At 43.0% G+C, this 24121-nt stretch overlaps 1 protein-coding gene across 1 annotated transcript in view; it reads right to left on the bottom strand.

Annotated features, from left to right (window-relative positions):
* The window catches only part of PIK3CA (phosphatidylinositol-4,5-bisphosphate 3-kinase catalytic subunit alpha), a 64153-nt gene that overhangs the window by 24898 nt on the left and 15134 nt on the right, over positions 1 to 24121 (bottom strand). The window contains exons 2-7 of the mRNA XM_019532520.1: positions 19889 to 20304; positions 14264 to 14473; positions 13139 to 13389; positions 10685 to 10930; positions 8082 to 8167; positions 1898 to 2093 (exon numbers count right to left, since the gene is read on the bottom strand). Coding sequence (XP_019388065.1) covers positions 1898 to 2093; positions 8082 to 8167; positions 10685 to 10930; positions 13139 to 13389; positions 14264 to 14473; positions 19889 to 20240 — 1341 coding nt within the window. The 5' untranslated portion in view covers positions 20241 to 20304. The remainder of the gene's footprint in view (positions 1 to 1897; positions 2094 to 8081; positions 8168 to 10684; positions 10931 to 13138; positions 13390 to 14263; positions 14474 to 19888; positions 20305 to 24121) is intronic.

Genomic DNA, 24121 nt, shown 5'->3' with positions numbered 1-24121 from the left:
GCCCACCCCAAACTCCTGACCTTTGTCACCAGAAGTCTCTCCCCCTGCCCCCCAGAAATAATGCTTTTAGGAAGGAGGGCTGCCATCTTAGAACCAGAAAACCCCCAAAATAATACACTAAAAACTCAAAACACTTGCTATAACGTATTTTAATTTTATTACAAAAAACTATTTTTGTCATGATTTGTGTTTGTTTAATATATATAGGGGTGACGGCATAACAACTCAAAAATAAAGTCTTAAGTCTTGTATATTTTGTGTGTGTGTGTGTGTGTGTGTGCGCGCACACGTGTACGTATGTATGCATGTGTGTGCGTGTATGTGTGTATGGTAGGGTATGGGGAGGTTTGGGAGCGTGTGTGTGTATTAGAGGTGCAGAGATACATTGGTCCCGTATCGGATCGGTACCGATATAAGGAAAACTGAGAGCGTCGGCAAGGTGGCATCAGCCTTGTGCATGCGCACAGCCGCAGCGCAGCATGCAGGTGGGTCAGGAGTGTAGCCCAGCAGTGTGGAGAGCAGTTGGGTGCAGCTGGTACGTCTGTTGTGGGGGAACGTATGTGGGGTGGGGGAGCAAATCAAGGCCCCTCACAGGGAGGAAGTAGGGCTGGGGTAGATGCTGCCCAGCCCGGGCAGGGCAGAGCAGGTCCTCGGTGGCTGCAGCAGCTGAAAGCTACCTGCTGGCCACACTGGGTCGGGCCCTTCCACCCACAAGGGTGGGAGCGAGGCGCAATTCAGTATGTTGGGGCATGTGTATATATGGACGCCTTGCTCCCACCCTCATGGGCAGAAGGGCTAGGCAGAGTACAATTTGTTGGTGGGTGCTGTGGGCCAGATAAAAAGTGCCTGGAGGGCTGGATCTGGGCCGTAGGGGAAGCCTGAAGTTAGTAACAACTATTCTTCCTGCATTTTTGATTTGCTTATTTTTCTGCCTTAAATTCCATTCACAAAACCAGAAAATAGTACAAGCCAATGAAAGGAACATGCATATTCAAACAACTGTTTTGCATCATTTTTTCAGAAAAATTTGGATTCAGGAAAACAAGGGAGTAAAGAATCTTACTATTATCCATTGACATCATATGCATTAGTCAATTGTCTAAGTTATCAAAGACAGAAAACATACTCTTAAACAGGGATTAGAATCATGTAAATTCAACAAACTGAGTTTAGTTAAACTAAGTTGTGATAATTTATAAAAATATATAAACAGAATGCATTTTAAGCTAGTGTCATAAGACATAACTATAGCACCAATGTTAAATGTCTATTGTCGAGTGGAGAGAGATCACTTTTCCGGTGCATCTATACAAATATGCAAATTAGCAGAGGAAATTATGAAAAGTTATACCACATTTCTCCTGTGTCTCTTCAACCCTGTCTCCACTTTCCTTTTACCCATCGTTACCATAATACCCAACTTTCGTCATTAGTCGTTCCAACAATCATTTCAGAGAATGAAGTCTAACTAGTTACCTTTAATAAGATTTTGCTCTTCAAGTGACAAAAGACTTCAAGTTTTACATGAAGTTTTTGTGTAAAAACAGACCTCATCGTGCCAGTGCAACAATTAAAAATGTTGGTCTTTATTATACTTGTGTCTAAGATTAGGCTCATAAATCCACACAAGTTCTTAAATAAACAAAATTCCCCCAAAAACCTAGCAGCACAGATTTTAAAAGCTATGGATTTAAGAACCCAAGTCTTTCTGGACAACAACAAAGACCACAACTTATAGGGAAACAGATTTTCATTAATAAATAAAACAAAACAAAACTGAACAGAAAAAATATTTCTAGTCATAAAAACAATTTCTCTCAACTTTCACGACTGACCAAAAGTTACTGTATGTTAAGTGATATTTTAATCAAACACAAATCAATTTTAATTAGATTACATTCCATTTATGTGTTAACCAAGGCTTCTTTCCAAGCTTTGTTGCCAGGAGTTTTATCTGACAGTATACTGAAACTCTGAAACATTTTACCTCTTTCGCACCCTTTCTGCCTTTAACAGAGCAGATGGAGAGGCAAAGCCGAGCAGCACGTGGGAGTTCAAGAATGAACATGTCGTATGACAGCCATTCATTCCATCTGTGGCATTTAAAAATAAAATAAAAAACAAGTTAAAGCAAACTTAGGTAATAAAGAACACTTAATAAACAGTCAAAAATGATAGTGGGAACCCCCCCGCAAGAAAACCTAGCTTTGTTATTCCCTTCAAAGTCCTTCAAACAGTGGTGTCAAACTCACCCGGCTGTACAGGCCATATGAGGACTGCTGAATCGGTCTGCAGGTTGGATCAGCCCACATCAGGGCCTGCAGCGCCGCACGCAGCACGTGACCCGTGCTGGCCCCCTGAGCCGCATGCAGTGTGCCAGGCCTGCAATGAAGCTTGCACTGCAGAGTGCGCAGGCTGGAACCAATCCTGCAGGAGCTGCACATAGTCTAGGGTGCCAGCAAGGTGTATATGCTGCAAGTGGTACCCTGCTGGACTGGCCCTGTACACTGGCTCTTGGCGCTGATCTGGATTGGGCCCCAGGCCATCCACGTGTACCAGAGCAACCACACAGGGTTGGTTCAACAGGATGCCGCATGCAGCTTGCACCCTCTCTCAGCCCCATGTTCTGTATGCAGCATTGGGTCCATCCAGCCTGTACACTGCCTATAGTGCAAGTCCCAGAGCAGGGGCAGCACATACTGCCTGCAGCACAGGCTGGACCAGCCATATGCACTGAATGCAGCACAAGGACTGGCATGGGGTGCATGCTGCACCAGCCCAGCCCTCTGTGCTGGCCCTGGCATGGCTTGGACCAGCCCTGCAACCAGAGCACAGGCCGGTGGGCACAACATACAGTGTGTGCCTTGTTGCCAGCCCCCTATGCCATGTGCAGTGCATGGGTCCAGCTTGTGTACCAGACTAGCTCTACTAACTGCTTGCAGTCAGCAGGATCAGTCTGCAACCCACAGGCAGGATTACATGGCTCATAGTGTCAAATCTGGCCCATGGGCTATGTGTTTGACAATGCTACCTTTAGATATCTTGCGTTTCAAGATGCACCTTGGAATATAACTGCCGTATTTACTGGAATCCAAGATAACCCTGAATTTAAGACGACCCCCTTCTTCTCCCCCATGGAGGGGGCATGGGGTAGGAGGGTGTAGGCAGCAGCTACAGCAGGTGCCTCTGTCGCTTTGTACTCATTTCTCCCATGTTGCATTAGGGAAAAATACCCCCATTTTAGAATGTAGTAAATACGGTACATAAAAATGGCCTCTTCTTCCCCAAGAAAGTTTGTTGTATGCATTCAGTCACATCTGCTGACTTAGGGACCCAAAAGCTGTTTTCTTTTAAAGTCTAGTTAACTCTGTACAGCCAGCACTACTCAGAGAATGTGACCAAGATTTTCTTTCTTTTCAAGCATCAACAGGTTTGTTCATAAAATTCAGTTACATTTTGCAGACTCACTAATGGCAATAATTGAGACAGGTCTACTTTGAAGACAACGGATGGACAATAGCTGTTAATTATTGAGGGCTTAGTCTGACCAGCAAAATCGTCTTTATTCAAGCAGCAGCATACGAAGAAAAGAACTTGGCCTGACATTCAGAGATTAGGTTGAATTTGAAGGGTTAGCAAGGAAAAAAGGATGCACATAAGTATATTTTTCTACCAACAAACATGGAACCTTCATTGTCATTTTTGCATCTTTTTATAGTGAAATCACACTGGTAACCAGTTTTTATAGACTCCAATCCACAAAAAATCTATGTCTGCTGGTAAAATAACTGAAGTGTAAACAGCTGGTATTCAACATAAGAAAGCCTTTTGTAGCTATATAGAAGTGTAGAGAAAGTATTACTCCAGACAGAATGAAATAAAAACACAAAGCTTTTGAAGTTATAAATTCTAAAATGAAAGTCAATTAAATGAAATTCTCATATGAAAGATTATCAACTGCACACGTAGTTTACCCTAAATATATATTTCCTTTTTCCTCAGTGTGATAAAACCTTAAAAAAAAATGTAATTTCCCTATACATTTGGCATATGGTCTATTTTCTAAATGTCAGCAAAGTGACTATTTGTACAGTGTGAAAACAAGAGCAGTTTGCTAGCAGCTTTTGGATATTTTCCAAATAATTGCCCAGCTACATTAATTGTGGTTCTATTAAAAAGTCCATCAGTAAACGGAACAGGAAGCAATTAACAACAGAACTAGAGATGACTGCAGCATGCAAGGTCTCAGTCAATGCAAGTCAGATAAAAGTCTGCAGTATGATTGCTACCTGTTTCAATGACTGTATTATAACTAGTGATATAATAATTTTTACAGCTTTGATAAGTGAAAAAAGTGTCTTCAAATAATTTATTTTAAAAAGCACTGGCGGCTTTAATAGACTATCATTTTCTACAAGTCAAAGTACATGTTTTCACTTCAACAACAACTCAAACATTACCTAATCCCACAGATTAAGCCACTTTCTGGCATTCTGTCACCAGCTGATTGCAATTATCACAATCTTGGGTAGTTCAAACAAGATTTTATATTGGTTGGTATAACTGAGTGGACCTATATTTTGCTCTCAGCTGTGAATATTAATTCTGGAGTTACTATACTGAAATTAAATCAGTTATTTCTAATTTACACAATCTTGACACAGTAAAAATTTGACTCTACAGAACTGCAGTGTACTATTTTTAAATACTTCTTTAAACAGCTTGAATCTATCATCTGATAAAATGGTGCTCTAGAAGGGTAATAGCCGGATGCATTTATTTTCCTTACTGGGGTTGCCAAGCTAAATTTCCTCTGTTTGAAGAAGCCACCAGCAAAGACCGTTTTAGCTTGTCAGTATTTCCTTGAGCACAGCCAATGCCCAACAGAAGTATTTCAAAAGCTAACAGTGATCTCAAAAGCTGAAGATGCATCAGTAAGGCTCCTTTAACATCTACAGAGAACCTATTTTTTGGATTTGCCCTTAAAAGAGAAGCTGTTAGTTTTCCCAAGGCAACAGAACTTTTCACCTTTTATATAATTCACTCAGCAGGGTCACTGAAACTGGATCAGTGTGATAACAGGCAATCCATATTGTAGTTCTTGCACTGTGCTACACTTAGTCTCTTCTAGGACAGCCTCATCCAACCAATAGAAGAAACTAACTGAGGCAGCAACACACATGGCTGATAAAGGGAAACAGGACTGGAGCAGAAGACCTGGGCATCACCTTCATGGAGGGCACAAAAATAGCCAATGCCAACGTGGCAGTATAGTCCTGGGCACACAGCTAAGCTCAAGAAAGGGACATGGACACTCTCTTGTAAAATGAGAGCTCAATCAGAAGACAAAAAAGCGTGACCCACCATCAAGCTCACAGTAAGTGTTGCCAACCATACGGGTAGGAGACTGGCAGATATAGGTCACCCTTTATTTCTATTCACATAGTGTTTTCTAGTTTGGAAAACATGCTGCAAGTTGCACCTAGTGCAAGGTGGAGATGATCTATATAGCAAGACTGTCCCATTTATTTCGCTGTGGGCCAGAAGGTCCAACAGTGGGACAGCAGCTGACTGCTGTGGCAGTACCTATACAACTCTGGAAGCTAGGCAGTGACCACCACCACTGTTCATCCCTTTTCACCCTGCTTCCAGTTTATGTCACCAGTGGCAAATGAAGACCCTGAATGTGCTAGCAAGCAAGTAAAGGCAATATTCACCCCCTGGGTTCCAGAACTGCATCAATCCAGCGGCTCCAGCAACTGCACTGATAAGCCCCACAGGCCACGATTTAACTTCTCGTGAACTGCTACTTGGACAGCCCTTACCTATAGCACAATGAAAAGATTCCCAAGGCCCTGTAGGTGATTTCATCATGCGGTCAATACAGAACTATAAAACTCCTGACACAGCTATAAACACTGTAGCTGGCAGCCAACATCTTCTCCCAGAATAGCTGGATCAGAAGCAGGTGTCTTTACTACAAGCCCTAGTACTGAACTATCAGGGGAAGGAAAAGTATGACTATCTTGCAGTGTCATTAGGAGGTCTGGAGAGCTACATAGCTGAACACATTCGAGGAAGTCTCAAATAAAAAGTGGGCCAGTACGAACAGGCTGCGACAAGGAAGAGGAGCCCGAGATGGTCTAAGAACAATACTTGCTTACCAACCAAAATTAGGTCCCCAGACATTTTGGATTCACATTAATCTGTACCGTTTATGCCTAATCTACAGCCAGGTAACTGCATTCAGCTTGCTCAGTGCCAAAACAAGTGGTGGATGACAACGGCCTTAGAACCATGACAAAGTAACCTTCTTTATAGAGCTGTAATGAGTACAATAATGTTCTACACCAAGATTTTCATTAGTCCCCAAAGGGTCTTTTCCTCTATAACATCCACATAAGGGGAAAAAAACAACAACCCTAAACCCTACAATTAAACTGAATCACTATTATGTGAAAGGAGAAATTATTTTTCAGTAACACATTCCTTCAGGCCTATTAACTATAAAATGTTTAGTAATATTATATAGTAATAGTAATAATAACCTTGGAGAATACCATAGTCGTCTAAAGTAAAACGTTATTACCATCCAAAAAGCTTTTAAAGACAGGCTGTCACAGAGGAAATGATTAGGAGTTATCTGACAAAATATCTTTTGGGTCTGATTTCGGCCATGCTGAGGCTTTTAATTTAAAGATATGGAGAGTAGTGTAGACACCTAACTTCTTTTAGATATGCAGAGTCTGAAAACAAAGAACCTGATTTATAGGACCTCCATTTACATTTACCTGGTATTTGTAGATCCAAACCAGGATAGTTCAGGTTTATTTAGGTTTCTGTCCTCTATAACATTCCTTTCCATGTTATTAACTGCTTTCACATCTCTGCCATGCTTCAACAGCCCTGCTTTACATGGGCCACAGTGCATGTCCTCTGGTTTTATTTTTATATTTTCACTTCTCTTTCACACAACTCTTCTTTTAATAGGACTTGTTACAACATTTTTAAAGCTTTCTGTATACTCTGCATATTCTAGATGCACCTTGATTTTAGTCTTGCATCCATCCCAAGAACTTAACAGCACTTTCCCCTTTTTGTCTCTCACTGGTGGACATTAATCATTCTGATTAAATCACAAACCACTGTTGTTTGTGAAAAAAGACTGACACTCCAATTGTGGCTTTACTCTGAAAGCTGATTCTGCAAAAAAGCATAATGTGGTTTTACGCAGAAGGATGATTCTATAGAAAGGTACTGTGGTTTTACTCTGAAAAGCGATTCTGTAAGAGGGTGCTATGTTGGTTCCACATATATTATCTCTAACTGGGGGGGGTAGAAGGAAATCAAAGTTTCCCACAGTACAAATTATTTGTATTGTGGTGGTATCTTGGAGACCCAGGCAAAGGCATGAACTAACTGTGCTAGGTTCAATACAAGTCGGATACCTAAATATTTGTCAAGCTGGTGGCCCTGCAAACATACTGTGAATCTGAAAGTCAGCAAGGTTTATTGTATGTGGGCCAGTAATAGGGAAAAAGTAAGCAGTGCTTTTGCTATATAGTTATACAACCCCACTGACACAAATTTTACATACGGCACACTGCACTGCTTCATACGGAGAGCAGAATTTGAACCTGCAGTGGGGACACTGCTAGCAACTCACGAGTCCAGTCATCCATATCTCTATGCTTGTTCTGTATTGTAAACCAAACAGCAAGTGTCTTTGTGGACACATACGGAACTGAACACACAAAGGGGAGCAGATCTGTTGAGTTAAAAGTTACTAGCTTCACGTAAAATCTTACGAGCTGCAATGCAAGTTTGTATTTTCTAACTTAATCTAATTCAAACAATTTATTACTGGAAATGAACAGCTTATATAAAATTCAATGATTAGTTACTTAGTTGCTCATGAAAAATAAGTTTCAGTATCTTTTCAGAGACAAGGAAGCTACTCTCTCAGGAAGCAAAATCTACTCTTATATTAATAACATTCAGCCAGAGACTGTGGCTATGATGGTGCAAAGTAGTTAGGAACTATTTTTCTATGTAAAATTCAGTAAAGTGTTGTTAGTTACCTAGGATTGGAACAAGGTACCCTTTGAGTATTCACATTGTCACATAATGGTTCACCTCCATGATAGATACCTGTTCGGACATATATCTGAAAAACAAGCGTTTGAACATTAGCACCATATTATAACCCTTTTGAATAAAATACCTTGTCTGAACAAAAAAGGTGGGGGGGTTTGTGTAAAGAACCACAGTGGTAGTGTTTATTAGAACCACACAATTTAACAGATCAATTTTAAGAAAAAAATTCACGAAGGGGTTCAAATATTGCGAAGTACTTTTCTCGTTTCCTTGTTTCCTCTGCATTAGCATTCCAGAGTGAGTTACTTGAGTAATAACATCAAGAAACTATTGAAACGATCCTTAATTCTTGTCCACTAGCTAGGCTGAGCTAGCTTGAGCTGAATGCCATTATTCTCCTAGGGTAGCTAATGAGTCTTATAATAATTGCTCTATATGCAGATCTGTGGTCTTAATACATCTTTCTTGCCTGCGCCCTGGTTTATTTCCAATGAAGCATCAAAAACCGAGGTCCTACAGGTTGCTAAGCATTTGAATCTTGACCTCACAGCATCAAACCCATAGGCAGTAAATTATCTCAAAAGGAACAATTTGAAGTTGTATAATGATTTAATGAATAAGCATGGCATTTTCTACTTTGCATCTAAAATGTTATGTCACTTAGCTGCCTAAGGGCACGTCTACACTTTCACTAATGTGCTTTTGCTAATGTGCATTAATTTTAGTACCTCATCAGCAAAAGCACATGGTTTTTGTGACTTCAAGGTGCATTAAAATAGGCTACTGTGCATTAAAATGCACATGTAGATGCATGCACCCTAAGTGCTGTGTAATCCCTAGCTCAGCTAAGTAGATGGCAGCTGAGGGCAATGAGCTAGGCAGCCAGGTTTGAAAACATGGACCTGATCTGATAAACTGAATTACCCCGTGCTTCTCAAGAAAAAAATGGGACATTGGGAGCAATGCGTGAATGCAACCTTTCAATTTATGGAAGATACTACTTTTAAACTGTTTATGGGATCTAGAGAGCATTGTGTAGATACGCTGAATCTGTTACGAACCAGAGCAAAAAAACAGAACAGAATAGAAATAGCAGCATATAGTTCAGCACATCTTTTGGTAGTTCCTTCTCTCTCTCTGGGTAAGTCTTGAACCCACTGAAGTAAATAATAAAACCTCCTGTATTTTAGCTTTCAGTCTTTAACAACAGAGATAGGCTGTGTGTAGACAAAATGAGGGGCGTGTGCACAACACTTTAAAGTGGGCTAAATGTCTTTGCACTGCTTTAATGGCGTCGGTGCTTGCATGCCTCGGCGGTGTATGGCACATAAATTCCAGTTGCTGTAAGAAATTCAGTGGTGTAATGCACCTTAAATGACTTGGGGCACAGCAGACTAAAACTCCTCTGAGGAATTTTAGTTTGCTGTCCCTACAACAGCAGCGCAAAGCACCAGGCTCCGTGCAGCTCCGTAGGAAGCCCTGCAGGCAGCCTGGCAGCAGCCCGGGAAGGCAGGCTCTGCCCAAGAAAAGCCGTGAGCCTGATCTTTCGCACCACTGATCTTTCGCACCTGCCTACCTGAGCTGTGTGGGGGCCTGGTGTTTCCCTCTGCAGCTGTGGTGCCCCTTGGGACTGCTTGAGCCAGGTGCCTGCAAGGGGGTGCAGCCTGGAGGGTGGGGAAAGAAGCCACTGCTGCCATGGAGGGAAGCACCAGCTCCCACTGCAGCCCAGGGACTGCTCCATCCATTGGCAGCTCGTCCTCCCTTCCCCACAGTCGGAGAGGTAGGTTAAGTGCAGGGTGTGTGCACGACGTGAGGGTTTACTTTGCCCTAAATTGAAGCGGTGGGTTTAAAAACCCACCGCTTCGATTTAGAGCCCCCGTTTCATCTACACACACACCCATAAATGCTTAGCTACACCTCAAAGGAACAAAGTACATCTTGATTATGTTACATTTTTATAACATTTTATTATAATAATTTAATGTTATTTGCTTATAGTCACATATGAGCATGACTATCACAAAGCAGGTTCTTCTGTATTAGTACTTTAGAACAGATCAAAAAACCAGGCCATCTCGCATATAAAGAGATGCACGAAAAACTACTTTAAAAATGAGACTCAGAGCACATTTTGAATTCCTAGAAATAGTTGAAATTTTTAATATAGACTTCCTCTAAATACTCTGTAAAATATAATACTTAGACCATCTTAGTTTGTCTCACTCCTGAATCCAGAGTGGCTACTATTCTTATTTTTTACATTTTTAAAAGTAACTCAATTTTTAAAACGATTATAGTGATGAAGAAAAACACTCAACTGGCAAGAGTGCAACAAAAAAGTGTGACTGGTAAAGTAACAAGCTTCACTGCAAATTGTAGTTTGATTCTACCATAAGGAGAATCTCTAAAATTCAAAATGTCTCATTTAGATTTCAGGCCTGTTGTACAGGGAAATCACATGAAGAACAGAAACGGAACAAACATTTACTGGAATAACTCACTTGGAATGCGTTTTACTTTGTATAGTGAACAGCATCACCAAGTACTTATGAGTGGACTACTACTTTGCATTTAGCAGTTGCCTTACCTTGTCAATGTCTCGGATATTTACATTTACATATGTTGCACAGAGAATTCTTATTCTCAGCGCACTGTTTAAAGACCAAAGGGATTTGGCTGAAGCTTCTCCATTCATATATGGGGTCGCTGTAGAAATGCGCCTGGAATAAGATGGCATTGTAAAGGTATCCAATGGCAGCTGGGTATAAAGGCTTTCTTTGGCCATCAGCATCAGATTGGGCATGCGGCCAAGCATTATACAGCTTCTTATGTACTGCAAGAGTTGGAAACGAAATTGAAAGTGTCTTACTGTTTATTCTTTGTAATAAATACCAAAAAGCATTAAAGGAAAGTGCATGCAAAAACAAAGGTTAAGAGAAATACGCTTAGAGAGCTCTTGTAAGAGCTGCTATATTACTAGCAACCTGCACAATGCAAACAAAATGCGACACTCGTGTTTTAAATCAGATTGCTGTACAGGACAACACTCAAATTTTAAAAAGATGAACAATGTTTACAGCAGCAGAAAGTTATACTACTAGCTGGAAGTAAAGTCTATACTTCAGTCCTGTATCTGAACGTGCCTGGTTTTGGTGACAATCTTAAAAGAGCAGCCTCAATCAGCACATCTATTGAGTAACATTGGTTGCTGCTTGAGAGACAGAGCTGCTCACCTGCTTTCTTACCAAGTGGGTCCCCATCAAAGTGGTAACTGTTACTTAAGAAAACTACCAGCAGCAAGGGAAAAAAAGAATATAAACTGAGGGACTTTTAAAATAAAAGTTAGGATGATTTGACATAATTTCAGAGTTGAGAATTATGATTGCAGGGTAATATCATTTTATTTCAGTCAGAACTATGAAAACAGGTGTTATAGAGCCTCTTTATAAGAAATCACGCAGTGGCTATTTTATACCATTTGGATTACAGCTCTTCTAGGTTATATCAGCCCCAGACAAGTAAGGTAACTCATTGCTGCTGTCAGAAATTAAGGTGGGACTTCAACAACAGGAAAATGGATGAATGCTAAAGGGCTTCTGGAAATAAATTCCCACCAGCTTCACTGACGTGAAAATTAGGCCAATACTGAAAACTAATCACATCTGTTGTATTTTTATTAGGGCTGTCAAACAATTAAAAAAAAATCTGATCACGATTAAAGAAACACAGTTGCAATGAATCGCTATTTCAATTGCACAGCTAAAAACTCAAATTATGCACAAAAAACCCTGAAAATTATGCAAGGACTTTGCATGGCTGGCGTTTGGAATTGGGCTGCGTGTGTGTGGGGTCCCCACATGTTGACAGGATGCGGGTCAGGAGTGAAGGGCAGCAGCAGGGCTGCGGTTTGGGAGTTAGGGAAGACAGAGAGACAGACACACAGCGCCCAGCAGGTAAGTCTGTGGAGGGGGAGGGGGAGGGGGAGGAAGGAAGGCGCACTGTGGGGCAGACTGAGCCCTCTACAGTGAGGGAGGGAGCGGGACAGGGGCAGAGGCTGGGTGAATAGAGCTCGGAGGCTGGGGTGGTGTGTGGAACAGAGGCATACACAGCTCATCTGTGTGTTTGGGTGGGGTTGGTTGGGGGGGGGCACATGCCCCCCATATCTGTGCGCAGGGTGGAGGCAGGCTGCTCGCTGCAAGCTGGGGATCTGCAGCCTGCAGCTGATGCCCCAGGAGTCGTGCACTGGCCATGCCACACATCCCCTGCCTGCCTGGCAGAGGAAAAATGCAACATGGCATTGCGTGGCTCCTGGGGCAAAGGCAGCACAGCGTAAAACCGCAGCCCACAGCAGGCTGCCCGCCTCCACCCCACATACAAATCCAGGGGTGCGCGCAGCAGTGGGGAACCACACTCCCAGTGCTCCTGGACGAGCTGCCTGCAGCTCCATCCCACCACCTGCCCTGGCCCCAGGTCCCAGACACCCAGTCCCTGCCCCACACCCTCCCTTACCGTGGGGGCCTCGATCTGCCCCTGGCCCGCCCCCTCCACAGACTTACCAGCAGGGCGCTGCTCTACATGCTGCCAGGATGAGTTCCTGGCCACGTGCAGGCTGTAGCTGCTCGTGTGTGCGCATGCATGTGTCTGTGTGCGCACGCCCCCTCCCCTGCTGCAGCCGCCAGGAGCCCATGCCCAAGCTGCCCTGCCCTGCTGGGCAGTCTGGAGGCGGCAAAGTGGAGCCCTGGCACAGGCTCCAAAACCATATGCGTGATTAATGCATTAAAAAATTAACACAAGAACCAATTAACATGTTAACTGCATGCATTAACTGTGATTAATTGACAGCCCTAATTTTTATTTATATAGCAGTTATCCAGTCAGCAGCACAAGAATTAGCCAACTAGCTTAATTATGAATTTTCACTTTCTGTCCCCTGGACTAGTTTAAGGTGTCAGTCATAAACTGTGAATGCACGAGTCTCTTCTTTCCTCACAATTTTAATTCTCCTAGCATACTCTGAAATAATTCTATTAACATTACTCACCTTATACTGGCTCAGAGGATATTTTTCTAGCAAGTATTCATCACAGCCGCACACTTTTAAAATATACTTGCCCTGGTACTCTAAGACGCAGAGTTTTAGTTGTTCAGATGACAGCAACATACTTCGTGTTTTTTTCCTGATTGCTTCAGCAATAACTTGCTCAGGAACACAGTCATGGTTGATTTTTAAGGTGTATTTCTGCTTATCATTGTTGGGAGAGACTATAACCCATATCACCACTATAATTTGCCCTGGAATAATGCAAAATAATGTCAGGTTCTATCACTGCCAATACATTGTTCTTTAAAGAAACTGGTCAGTCTAAGAGATTGACTAGCAATTTTCTGCACAGAAAGAACATGCAGGCAAAACACATGGCCTGACCTTGCAAAGTACTGAGAACTTCTGCAAGTACTGGTTGCACTTTCTTTTACAATTACTTTTGAATATACTCTTCAAATCAACTTTTATACCTCTGGAGGTGTAAAACCCTTTTCCAGTTAACTAGTACCATCTGAAGAGCTAATCACTTTCACTGAAATTATGACTCTTCTGTAACTAATAACTACAAAAAGCCAGGGCAGAGTAACACCTGATAGACTAATTCAGAAAGCATGAGCTTCCATAAGCAACACTTTACAGATGCTAGCAACACTGCCCTGCCCTCTGCCTTACTTAAGGCTAACTACCTCTCTCTCTACAAAACTAAAAGATAGATAATGTACCCAGGAATACTTCATTCTAGATTTTCTGAATATTAGACCGTTTTTGAACAAAGACAAAAATAATAAGAGAAGTTTGCAAATTAGTACTTGTCACATAACTGCTGATTCAACTGCACAAAACAGTACAATATAACCGGATAAACTTAAGCTTTTAAATTGCTAGAATACAGACAAATTGAATGATATACTTAATTAAATGTAATATTTCTTTTGAATTCATTTGCTACTTTGCAGGTTATCCTGATTAAAAAGAAAGTGTGAACTCAGACTGAAATACTGCTACAACACATAAACCTTCTAGATTAAAATACTGATTTAATTTTTCTAATTAGTATTGGTTCTCACCGATCTGTTTCACAGTATGAAGCCTATAAATTGCCGTAACAAATAGTGCTTTTACCTTTGTCTAGCTTATTGTATATGTGTTTGGGCAGTTCAGGTGAAGATTCTACATTTGGAGGATAGACATACAAAGCCCTGCTGTGAGGTGCATTGGCATCTCGAAGATCCACAGCTTCTTTACAGACATTAAGAATGTTTCTTCTGAAGTCCTGCACCTCTGGATCCTTAACCATATCAAATTCACAGACAGGCATGCCAATGGCAAATCCTGAAACATTGAAAACACAGTTAAAACTGTCAGATTTAATGAGTATCATTTTTTTTAGAAACATCAAATTCTCTCTATTGTTGACAGTGTGTCAGAGTACTGATTTAACCAACTTTAAAGTGTGAAAAGATATTTCAGATTGAATTTATATTAGCCACTGGCCCTTCACTCCCACATCTGTGCCATTTCACTCCCTTTCTGAAATTAATCTTAGTTAACATGGCATCTTCAGCATCAGTGAAAGGGTTAAAAAGGAGCACATGTTCTGAAAGAACATCGGGAGTCCCTGGATCAATGCTCATTGCAGCCAACATCCCAAAGGAAAAGAATTGATGAGACTACCTTTGAAGCCTGTAAATGAAGTTTTTTAAACCTGCAAGAGGAGCAGCTATACAAAACTTCAAGGTCTCATCAGCATCTACTAATGGCATGAAAACTTCCAATATTTTTCTTTGATGGCTGTGGGATGTAACATTTAAATGGACTTTGCCTTAGAAATAAAAAAAAACAAAAAAACCCCTTTGCTTTTTGGTGAAGATTCATGCAACAAAGGCCTATTCCTCCAGTTTCTGAACAACTGCCATCCCATTTACTTCAACCTCTAAAATGTGTGCAAGATTATATTGTGTTGACAAGTGATTAACAACCTATCCAGGACAACAGCTATATTTTTACTTAACTTGTGAAAAGTTTTCACTGATCATAGTTAATTGCAATTTGCATTTAGGAGCATTCTGAAGCAAACTAACAAGTCCTTAAATTACTGTGTTATGATGCGGCTGCTAACAATTTTAAAGTCAGTTTGCTTCAGGATGGATCTTTATCCCAATGTCAATGCCAGATCATCAGTCAAGTTCCAAGCTCAAGAAACAGCAAAGTATTTTGACCACTGTGTGTAAAAACACTTGTTGCATGTTTAAAACCTCCGTTTCCCAAGATATAATTACATTTTTTTTCCACAAGAGTTTGCAACAGGACAAAACTAAAGCACATAAACTGATTTGCTGTAGTGTTTGTATCAAGCAGTTTTCTTTTTTCAAATAAAACACAGAGGGAAAAGTCACATAAAAGAAAAGGAGGGTTGAGCCAGCTAGTTAGTATTGTATAGTGTAGACACACTGGTCATCATAGCAGGAGATATACCTGCAAACGGCTGTGTACATAAACTGCCTTATTATCAAAGAGCACACTTCTACCTAGGCTTTTAAAAACTTTTACCGGACAAGAAGCAGAAACAGAAGAAATGCTTGTGATTGATGCCCCACACCTGCAATAAAGATTATACTGTATTTAAGACTATGAAAACCTCAACTTGCTGTTATACGCTGGGGGGGAAGGGGAGGAGGGAGAGCCAAGTTTCTAGAATCCCATGTTTTTGTGGTACCTTCTCAACCTTTCTAGCTATTGCTTTTCCTCTCCTTTCCCCTCCCCCTTTCCTTCCTTTTGTCATGGTTAGTCTTTTCCTGTGGTATTTGCAGCCTGTTTCTCCTTCTTTTTCTTTTGGTCCCTTCTCCACCATTCAGTGCCCCTGTCTCTTTCCTTTAGTAGGAATTGTTTTTGATGCTCACTTTGTTTTCTTATAATCGCTATCATCTAATCTCTATTAACTCTTCCTTTTTCAGCAAAGGGAAATAATTTAAAACCAAAACAATCAAAGTTTTCTAGATCAACTGCTTGCAGCCTCCTGGCTGTCTGCCATAGCCGACCCAGGCTCTGAGCAGGCCTCTGCTGCCTGCCACAAAAGCCCTGGCTTTGGCGAGGCTGCAAGCAGCTGCACTGGGGTCCATGCCAAGGTGGACGGTGGGGAAGAGGCTGTGGCTGCACTACCACAAGGATCAGGACCCTTGCAGCTCCCCTGCCATCCGTCCCAAGGTGCGCACGACAAGCAAAATGACTTCGTGTGCCATACTCTGGAACATGTACCAAGGGGTTGCCTATCCCTGATCCAAGATTTGATTTAAAAAAATCCTCTCTAACATGAAGATGACATTAAAATAACCACAGTTAGTTGCATCTCACATTACTGGCACATGTGGACAGAGCCTGGAAAAAATTATCACTACTTTTTCTCCCCAGTCTCACATTTGGAGAAAGAAGTGTTTTAAGATTCCAACCAGGGTGCTGTCCACAGATCGGCTCAGATTCTTGATCTTCTGTAATGGATCACATCGGCTGTGCCTGGACCTGGACCAAGGAGCACCAGGAGCTGCAACGAGCCCCGCACGCCAACCGCTTCACCGTGACGCCCCGCACGAGGACCTTCCGGGAGAGGCTCCTGAAGGACGCCGTCCGAAACAAGTACACCGGCGACCTGAGGGCCAAACCCGACCAGGGCAAGGCCTTCGACGTCACCTCAAAGTGGGATGCTAGCAACCATTTCATGCCCAGCGGGAGCTTCACGTGCTTCGTGGACTGGCACTTCCTCCACCGCACCCGCCTCAACTGCCTGCCTCTGAACGGGGCCATGCGCTTCGGCCACCGGGACGAGAGGTGCCGACGGTGCGGCTACATGGCCACGTGCTGTGCAGCTGCAAGCCGCACGCCAGAGCCTGGCAGCTCAACCACAACGCTGTCCGGGACCGCCTGGTAAGGGCCATCCCGGCCGCGGCAGGGGAGATCTCCGTGAACCGCACCGTCCCGGGCTGCGAGAGCCAGATGCGACTCGACACAGTCATCACCAACAAAGAGGCCAAAAAGGTCGTGATTGAGGACGTCACCATCCCCTTCGAGAACTGGCGTCAAGCCTTCACCGACACCCGGGCTTGCAAGCGGGAGAAGTATGTCCCGTTGGCTGACACCATGAGGGGCCGTCGCTACAACGTGACGGTTGATGCGCTCATCGTGGGAACGCTCGGAGCCTGGGACCCCAGCAACGAGAGTGTCCTGCGTGCCTGCCGCGTCTCTCACCACTACACGAAGCTGATGCGCTGCCTCATGGTGTCCGATGCCATCTGTTGGTCCCGCGACATCCACATGGAACAGATCACGGGCCACTACCAATACTCCGACCCCACCAGACAAGCCACCGCTGGACTGGACCCGGAGGGGACCGCCTGAACCTCCCCCCTACCCCCCCGTGCGCCAGACGGACCTTCACTTCACTCCGAGAGGATTCTTCGACCATGGACGACCCTGCTCCACCCGAAGAGGACCCCCACGATGAGACTCTATATGGACTAAGGCACTTCCTCCGAACCACTCCCTCCACCATTGCGGAACATTGTAACAGGTTTGTATGCATCTATCTCCTTTCTCTCTCAGTGTCGCGAACCCCCTCCTCTCCATCCCCCACCCCCGGGCTTAGTTGGTTAACCTTGTATCTCCTGTAACCTAGTTCCGTCCCCCTCCTCACTCCCATCCCTCTATAGTTAGTCCCTCGTTTGGGCAATCTATATTTCCCTATCAGCTTTGTCATCTTCTTTCTGGATTCCCAATCCTGAACATTTACTAATACAACAGGCATTACAATGGTGACTCCCCAAACACACTATATGACACGCTCCTCCTAGGGGTGCACCGATAGAGATTTTGGGGGCCAATACCAATAGCCATTTTTAGCTGGAGGCACACCAGCTGATACCGATCCAATTTCTGATACAGCTGCATGCAGCTGGTAAGTGCGTTGTAATGAAAGGGGAGGGGAGGGAAGGGGCATGGGGTGGGGGGGCAGATCAACACCCTCCACAGTGAGGGAGTGGGACAGGGGCTGGAGTGGGTGCTGCCTAGCCAGGGCAGGCGTGGGACAGAGCCATGGCTCATCTGGGGAGCGGTTTTTATTTGGTCAAATTATTGGCCACATCAGGCTGATTTCTGATCCAGTCAAGATTCTTTATATTGGTGCTGATCCGATATCAGACCAATGTATTGGCGCACCTCTATAACTCCCCCTTCTGTCATAGTTGGAGTCTCTCTGCTACTGCAAAGAAATGGCCTAATCTCCCTTCTTCACTCCCTGCTTCCATTTTAGGTCCGTCCCCCTAGTGAATAGCTCCAATGCTCACTTCTGCTGTTGTTCATGCATCTTTCAGGCTGGACACAAAACATCTACCAAATTCTGAGCTATTTCACTGCTATTTATGAGGTTCCCCCATTATGCTGCTACAGTCTGGGAAAACTATAAGTAGTTCTGTAACTATTCTAGAATAGTTGAACTGGCATGGTCCTAGTACAAATTCAGTCACTGTGAACTGGTTAGTTCTTTGATCACTTGTTTTAGCCTATTTTTCATGTGCTCATCCTTGGAGTTGAGTATAAGGCTGTCACTTGCTCATACTTGACACCACTGGTAGAACACCATGGGACACAGGTCATCAAGCTACGGCCGGTGGAGCTGTGCCTTTGGTGGCATTCTGCAACAGGGGGGTGGTGACCGCAAAGAACCACAGTTGGACACCTAGGGCTTCTCTTCCTCCCCTGCTCTGCTGCTGGGTGGAAGGGAAAAGCAGTGGAAGTGGCTGGGTCCTGGACTCGAGCTAAGTCTCTCCCCCGACCCTCAGAAAACATTACAGACCCTGCCCTTGAAAGCAGCCAGTAGGAATCAGTAGGATATTCAAAACTACCCAAATCCTTATTTACATGTAAAATACTATTATCCTTTTAAACTACAGTAGTAAGCCTACCTAGAATGCGGCTCCTGTGTAAAACTACTCATACTGATATAGCTGCTTCCACACTAGGAGTTGTGCTACCAACTAGGAGAATTATTTGGGTCAGATGAAAAAATAAAATAAGTCTATACCTATATCTATATTGATACAGATAGTTTGGGGGGGGGGGGGGTTATAACTATCTGTACAGAAACTGCTCAAGAGAGACGTTATAGGTATCTCCTTACAGACTTAGGAATATACCCATTTTCACTTGAAAATAACCTTACAAATCATGAGTCAAGTTGTAATGGGTAGATGCTTTTCCTTTTACAGTTGGCTTTGGATCTGCAGAAAGCTGACTCATCATGACATTTTTCATACTCACCATGAGCAAGTGAATTTTTCAAGCCCCTTTCCACCAACAGCAGGTTACATGGTTTTTCACTTACATTGGAAGTTTCAGAAAGACACAGACATTTTATAAAACAACAAATACACTGGTGCTCCTTACCCTGATATGTCCCATTCCCAAAGCAATCCAGACCTTAAGCAATAGTGAATTATAATAAAGATATCGGGATTCAACGACAGTAGAAGCTACACTAGTGTTAAAATCTCCACATTTTAGGTAGATAACACAAAAGAAGGTGCTGACTTTACTACAATAGCTGTTCACATATTACAACCTCTGAGGTCCTTCAAGACAGTTCCAAAGTTTGCAATACTGTAGAAAATGACAACAGACGGTTAACTGCATACCCATTTCAACTCCTTTCCCAGTATTTTGAAGAAAACTGATTTAATGTTTGAACACAGGTCATCTTACCAATTTCTCGATTTAGAATCTTTTCTTCTCTGTTGCCTACTGGTTCAATGACTTTTAGAAAAGGCTGAAAAAGCCGCAGGTCACAAAGTCGCCGTGTCTCATCAAAAAATTCTTCTCTTTCTGCTTCTTGCGTAACACTTACAAAAATGTAAGAAGACTCATCTTGGAGGAGCTGGTAAAGAGGGTATTTTCTTGCTTCTTTAAAGAGCTCGTGCTTAATAGTGAGTAGTGTGGCCTCACGGAGGCATTCTAGAGTCACTATCATTCCATTCGGTAGAAGACACTCTACGAGGATTCTTGGCGGCATCAAGTGGATGCCCCATAGTTCACCAGACGATGGTCTCGGAGGCATTTTCTTAATCTTCTGATTACCTTACAATGGGAACTGATTTAAAACGGATTCCTATAGATGAGACCTAAATAAAAGTAAAAACGTATTAGAAAGAAGAATGCAAACACAACATATTAGAATCACTAGAGCAATTTTATCTACAACTCGTGTGTAAATCTGAATAATACATATCTGAAGACAAATAAGAAAATACCAAATAAGCCCAACTTTTTGCAGTTTACAAAAACAAACAAAAAACAGGCCGCCAAACCTGATGTTAAGACAACCCCATGGATTTACTTTAGTAGTTTAACTAGAATTAAACAAGTCCCTCAAATGGAGCAATTAGCAGCAATTGAAAAAAAGTACTGTTATTAGTTTCCAGCAAAAATAAAGCACCAGGACTGAAAGCCCCTTCTTGATCCTGGTGGCCTGTGTGAGCCCAGGGTTTTCACGCACCCCCGAGCCTTGGGGTCATGGCTGCCATGATCCGCCAGGCCTGGGAGTTTCAAGCTGGGCATAGTGCACCCCTGTGGCTGGGAGCTGTCAGCTGATAGGGCTGCCCAGCTGCAGGGGAGATCCTGCTACACGTGCAAATTAAAACTTGATAGCAGTCAGCTACGAAGTTAGTACATATTTTTGAGGTCTAACTTCATAGTTGGTTGGAGCTTTTTATTGTGCGATAGGTACTGTGCATGTATAACTCGTCTTAAAGGTAACTGTGCAATTAACCAATTAATTGCCCAAATACCTGTTATGTATAGAGGGGGCCTAACAAAAAGCTTAACTGTTTTACCAAACACCTAAAAGATACTGTTGTTTTCTGCTAGAAAAAGAACAACCTGAAGGACAGGGAGCCTCAATGGCATGTGTAGTGCATAACTGAGACCACACTTCTCTTCTGGCAAACGTTCTGACAGTAGTGGGCAAGGATGCCAATCACCTTCCTAGCTTTGCTCTGAGTCACTACTTTCCTATCAGGCATTTATTCTATTCTAATTTCCTTCAATGAAACAGAGATTGCTCAGGCTTCCTTCTTTCTGGCAGTTCTGATGGTGTGGAGAAGTCCCTGATGTGCTCAGCAGTCTAGCTGCTTGCAGAAAGAGTATTTCTGTTAGTCTGCCCTAGCTATCAAATAGGTATACAACTCATAAGCCATTTACACCAAAACATTTTCTCTCTTTAAACAGCATGAAGGTAGATGCACATACTGGAGTTGTATGCACACTCATTCCACGTGCATGTTAATTCTGCTTGCACATGTAAGCACACCTCCAGGGTCTGGATTTGGAGAGCAAACATATAAACAGAAACTGTCTGACTGGATAATTGGCAGCTTGTGTTTTTGTTTCAAATATTTTCAAAACTGGAAGGTTGCTGGGAATAAAGATAATCAGTTCTGCTCCTAAATAGCTCAAGGAACACAGTTAGAACAAATTATTTTGGAATGGATGCTACATAGGCCCAATTAAGGGTACACGTGAGCACTTCCAAATAAGACTTACAATCCCCCAGAATTTAGAGTACTAAAGGAAGCCAACAAGTACAAACACCCAGCCCCCTCACTGTCCTCTCTTGGGCGGATTAGATTTCCCAATTTACCATGTAAAGGCATTCTCCATTCACAACCCTACTAAATGCTTGCTGCTGTCATTGCTCATTTGTGATTATGTTTTTAAACTGAATGCAAGAATCAAGTGCGAAAATATAGCATACTTAGCTTCCTTCTTCCTTCCTCAATATAGGCAATTATACATGATACGCAAACATGCTTCCACCTTGTTTCCATTTACATATATACATGTTTCCAGTACTAACAGCAATAATGCTTTCAGTATAATTTTCATCTAATCAGTCATTTATCATCTGTTTTTCCTTAGTTTGTGCAGTTCCAATACAGCAACTGCACAAACTAAGAGCAAAGCAGTTTAGCTTTTGTCATAAGACTCAACCATTTGTTCTGGACAGATATGGCAGTCTTGTTTCCTCCAAACACTGCAGTGAAGCTATCAATAAGATAGCCTGGCTATCCTAACCGCAAAATTTTCATTCCAACAACCATTTGTCATAAATTGTTATATGCCATTAGCCAAGTCTCTTGGGCTTATTTTTTGTCAGGCACCGATAATCTAATTCTGATCAACGTTGACTGGAGGCCTTCCAGTAGCTTACTGCTATTCCTCCTCAAGCACTCCCCTCCAAAAAACTAAGTTTCTGAGTAAGTGCCCAGGGTCCCTTGCAGGCTTGTACGGTCCATGCCACAGCCTGTGATCCTGCATCTTCATGTCACCCCTCCTAGCTGGATCAGCGGTTTTCAACCTTTGGGGACTTGAGGCACAAATCTATAACTTTTGTGAATTGAGTGGCACCCAACATAAAAAAACTAATCTATATTTTACAGTGCTTACTTCCATACAGAGGAACCAGGCAATGGAGGTGGGGCATTGGCTAGGCAGGAACAAAGCTGAGCTTGCACTTATTTCCTGGCACCTTGAGGCACCCAAAGGATCTTGTGGCACCCCAGGGCACCAGAACATCCTGGCTGAGAATCACTGAGCTAGATTAAAGCTGGTCTGGGTAGGCATGCCCAGGCTATCATCCTATCTTGAACTGCAGCATAGGTATGCACATATGCAAAGAAGTGGGAGAGTTGATTCAAAATACTCACTGATCTACAAGTCAACATTTTTTCAACAACAATTTTAAATGGATTTTTCTGTGTTCCAACACTGCAATTCTATCGGTTCCTGGTAATTATAATAATTTGGGGGGGGGGGGGGTTAAGCCCTGAATGGCTTTCCTCTGCTCACGTGCACCAACTATTCATCCTCAGCTCCAGCTTTGACTACTGCTTTATTTTCTAGGCAGCCTTGTTGCCCAGCCTGCACTTCCAGCTTCCTCCCCCCGTTAGCTACAGCTTCCTGACCACACATCCACCCACACAGATCTGCCAAGCAGCAATGGGAGCATACACTGTAATCCAAACAATTCTTCTTTGGGAGGAAAGCAGCAGAGCAAGAGACAGCTGCAAGCAGGTCCCAGCATGGAAGGGAGAAAAAAACAAAAATGCCAAGTGCCTAGTCACAGGAAAACATTGAATTCAATGGCTGCACAGAGCCCTGAGGTCCCCAAGTGAGATGAGCAGGGCAGTTCTACCATATAAGCCATTGTTTGAGGACCTTTTATTAAACTCAGATGCAACCGACTGCACAAAGAGGGAACCACCTTTGCAACTGCAAGGACTAGAAAATTAATTTTAAAAATAAAGCTAAGCTTCTAGAGTGCAATTCGATAGAATCACAGGACACCTGGGGCCATGGCCACAACGTCACTGATGATCAGTCAAGAACTTGTGATAGCCTGCACTAAGCTTCTTAGCTGCCAAACGGCAAGGGAGGACTAGGGTATCCCATTTTTTTGCATTTTTATCACATCAATCTTTCTTCTTTCATGAATTATTATTCAGGGTCCAATTTTTAAATCTGAACCTGGTCGGGCTGAGGTGGCTGCCTGGTTTCTGAACAGAAGCTGCAGGGCAGGTGAGAGGGAGGAGGAAATCAAGTTAGTAGATGCATTCCCTGACCTGTTTTGAATTAAGTGATAGTGGGAAGAGACTTAGTAGAGCAACTATGTTATACTGCAGGGGTGGACAATTATTTGGGAATGAGGGCCCCATGGGGAGTTTTAATGAGCTGTTGCAGGCTGGGTTAGCACTGCCTCCCACCTGCTACAATAACTCATGACAACTCCCTATGGGGCTATGGGTGGGTGGAAGGAGCACTGTGCAAAGCTGGAATTACAGGTCTGGGTCACAGGGTGGTGATAGCTCCAGGCCAGGGCCGGGGTTCATGGCCTGCTCCTTACATACCCCTGCCTTCTGCGGGGTGGGGTGGGATAGGATG

This window comes from Crocodylus porosus, unplaced genomic scaffold (genome assembly GCF_001723895.1).
Source record: "Crocodylus porosus isolate Cpor-Errol unplaced genomic scaffold, CroPor_comp1, whole genome shotgun sequence".
Lineage (NCBI taxonomy): Eukaryota > Metazoa > Chordata > Crocodylia > Crocodylidae > Crocodylus > Crocodylus porosus.
This window is presented reverse-complemented; position numbering and strand designations above follow the sequence as displayed.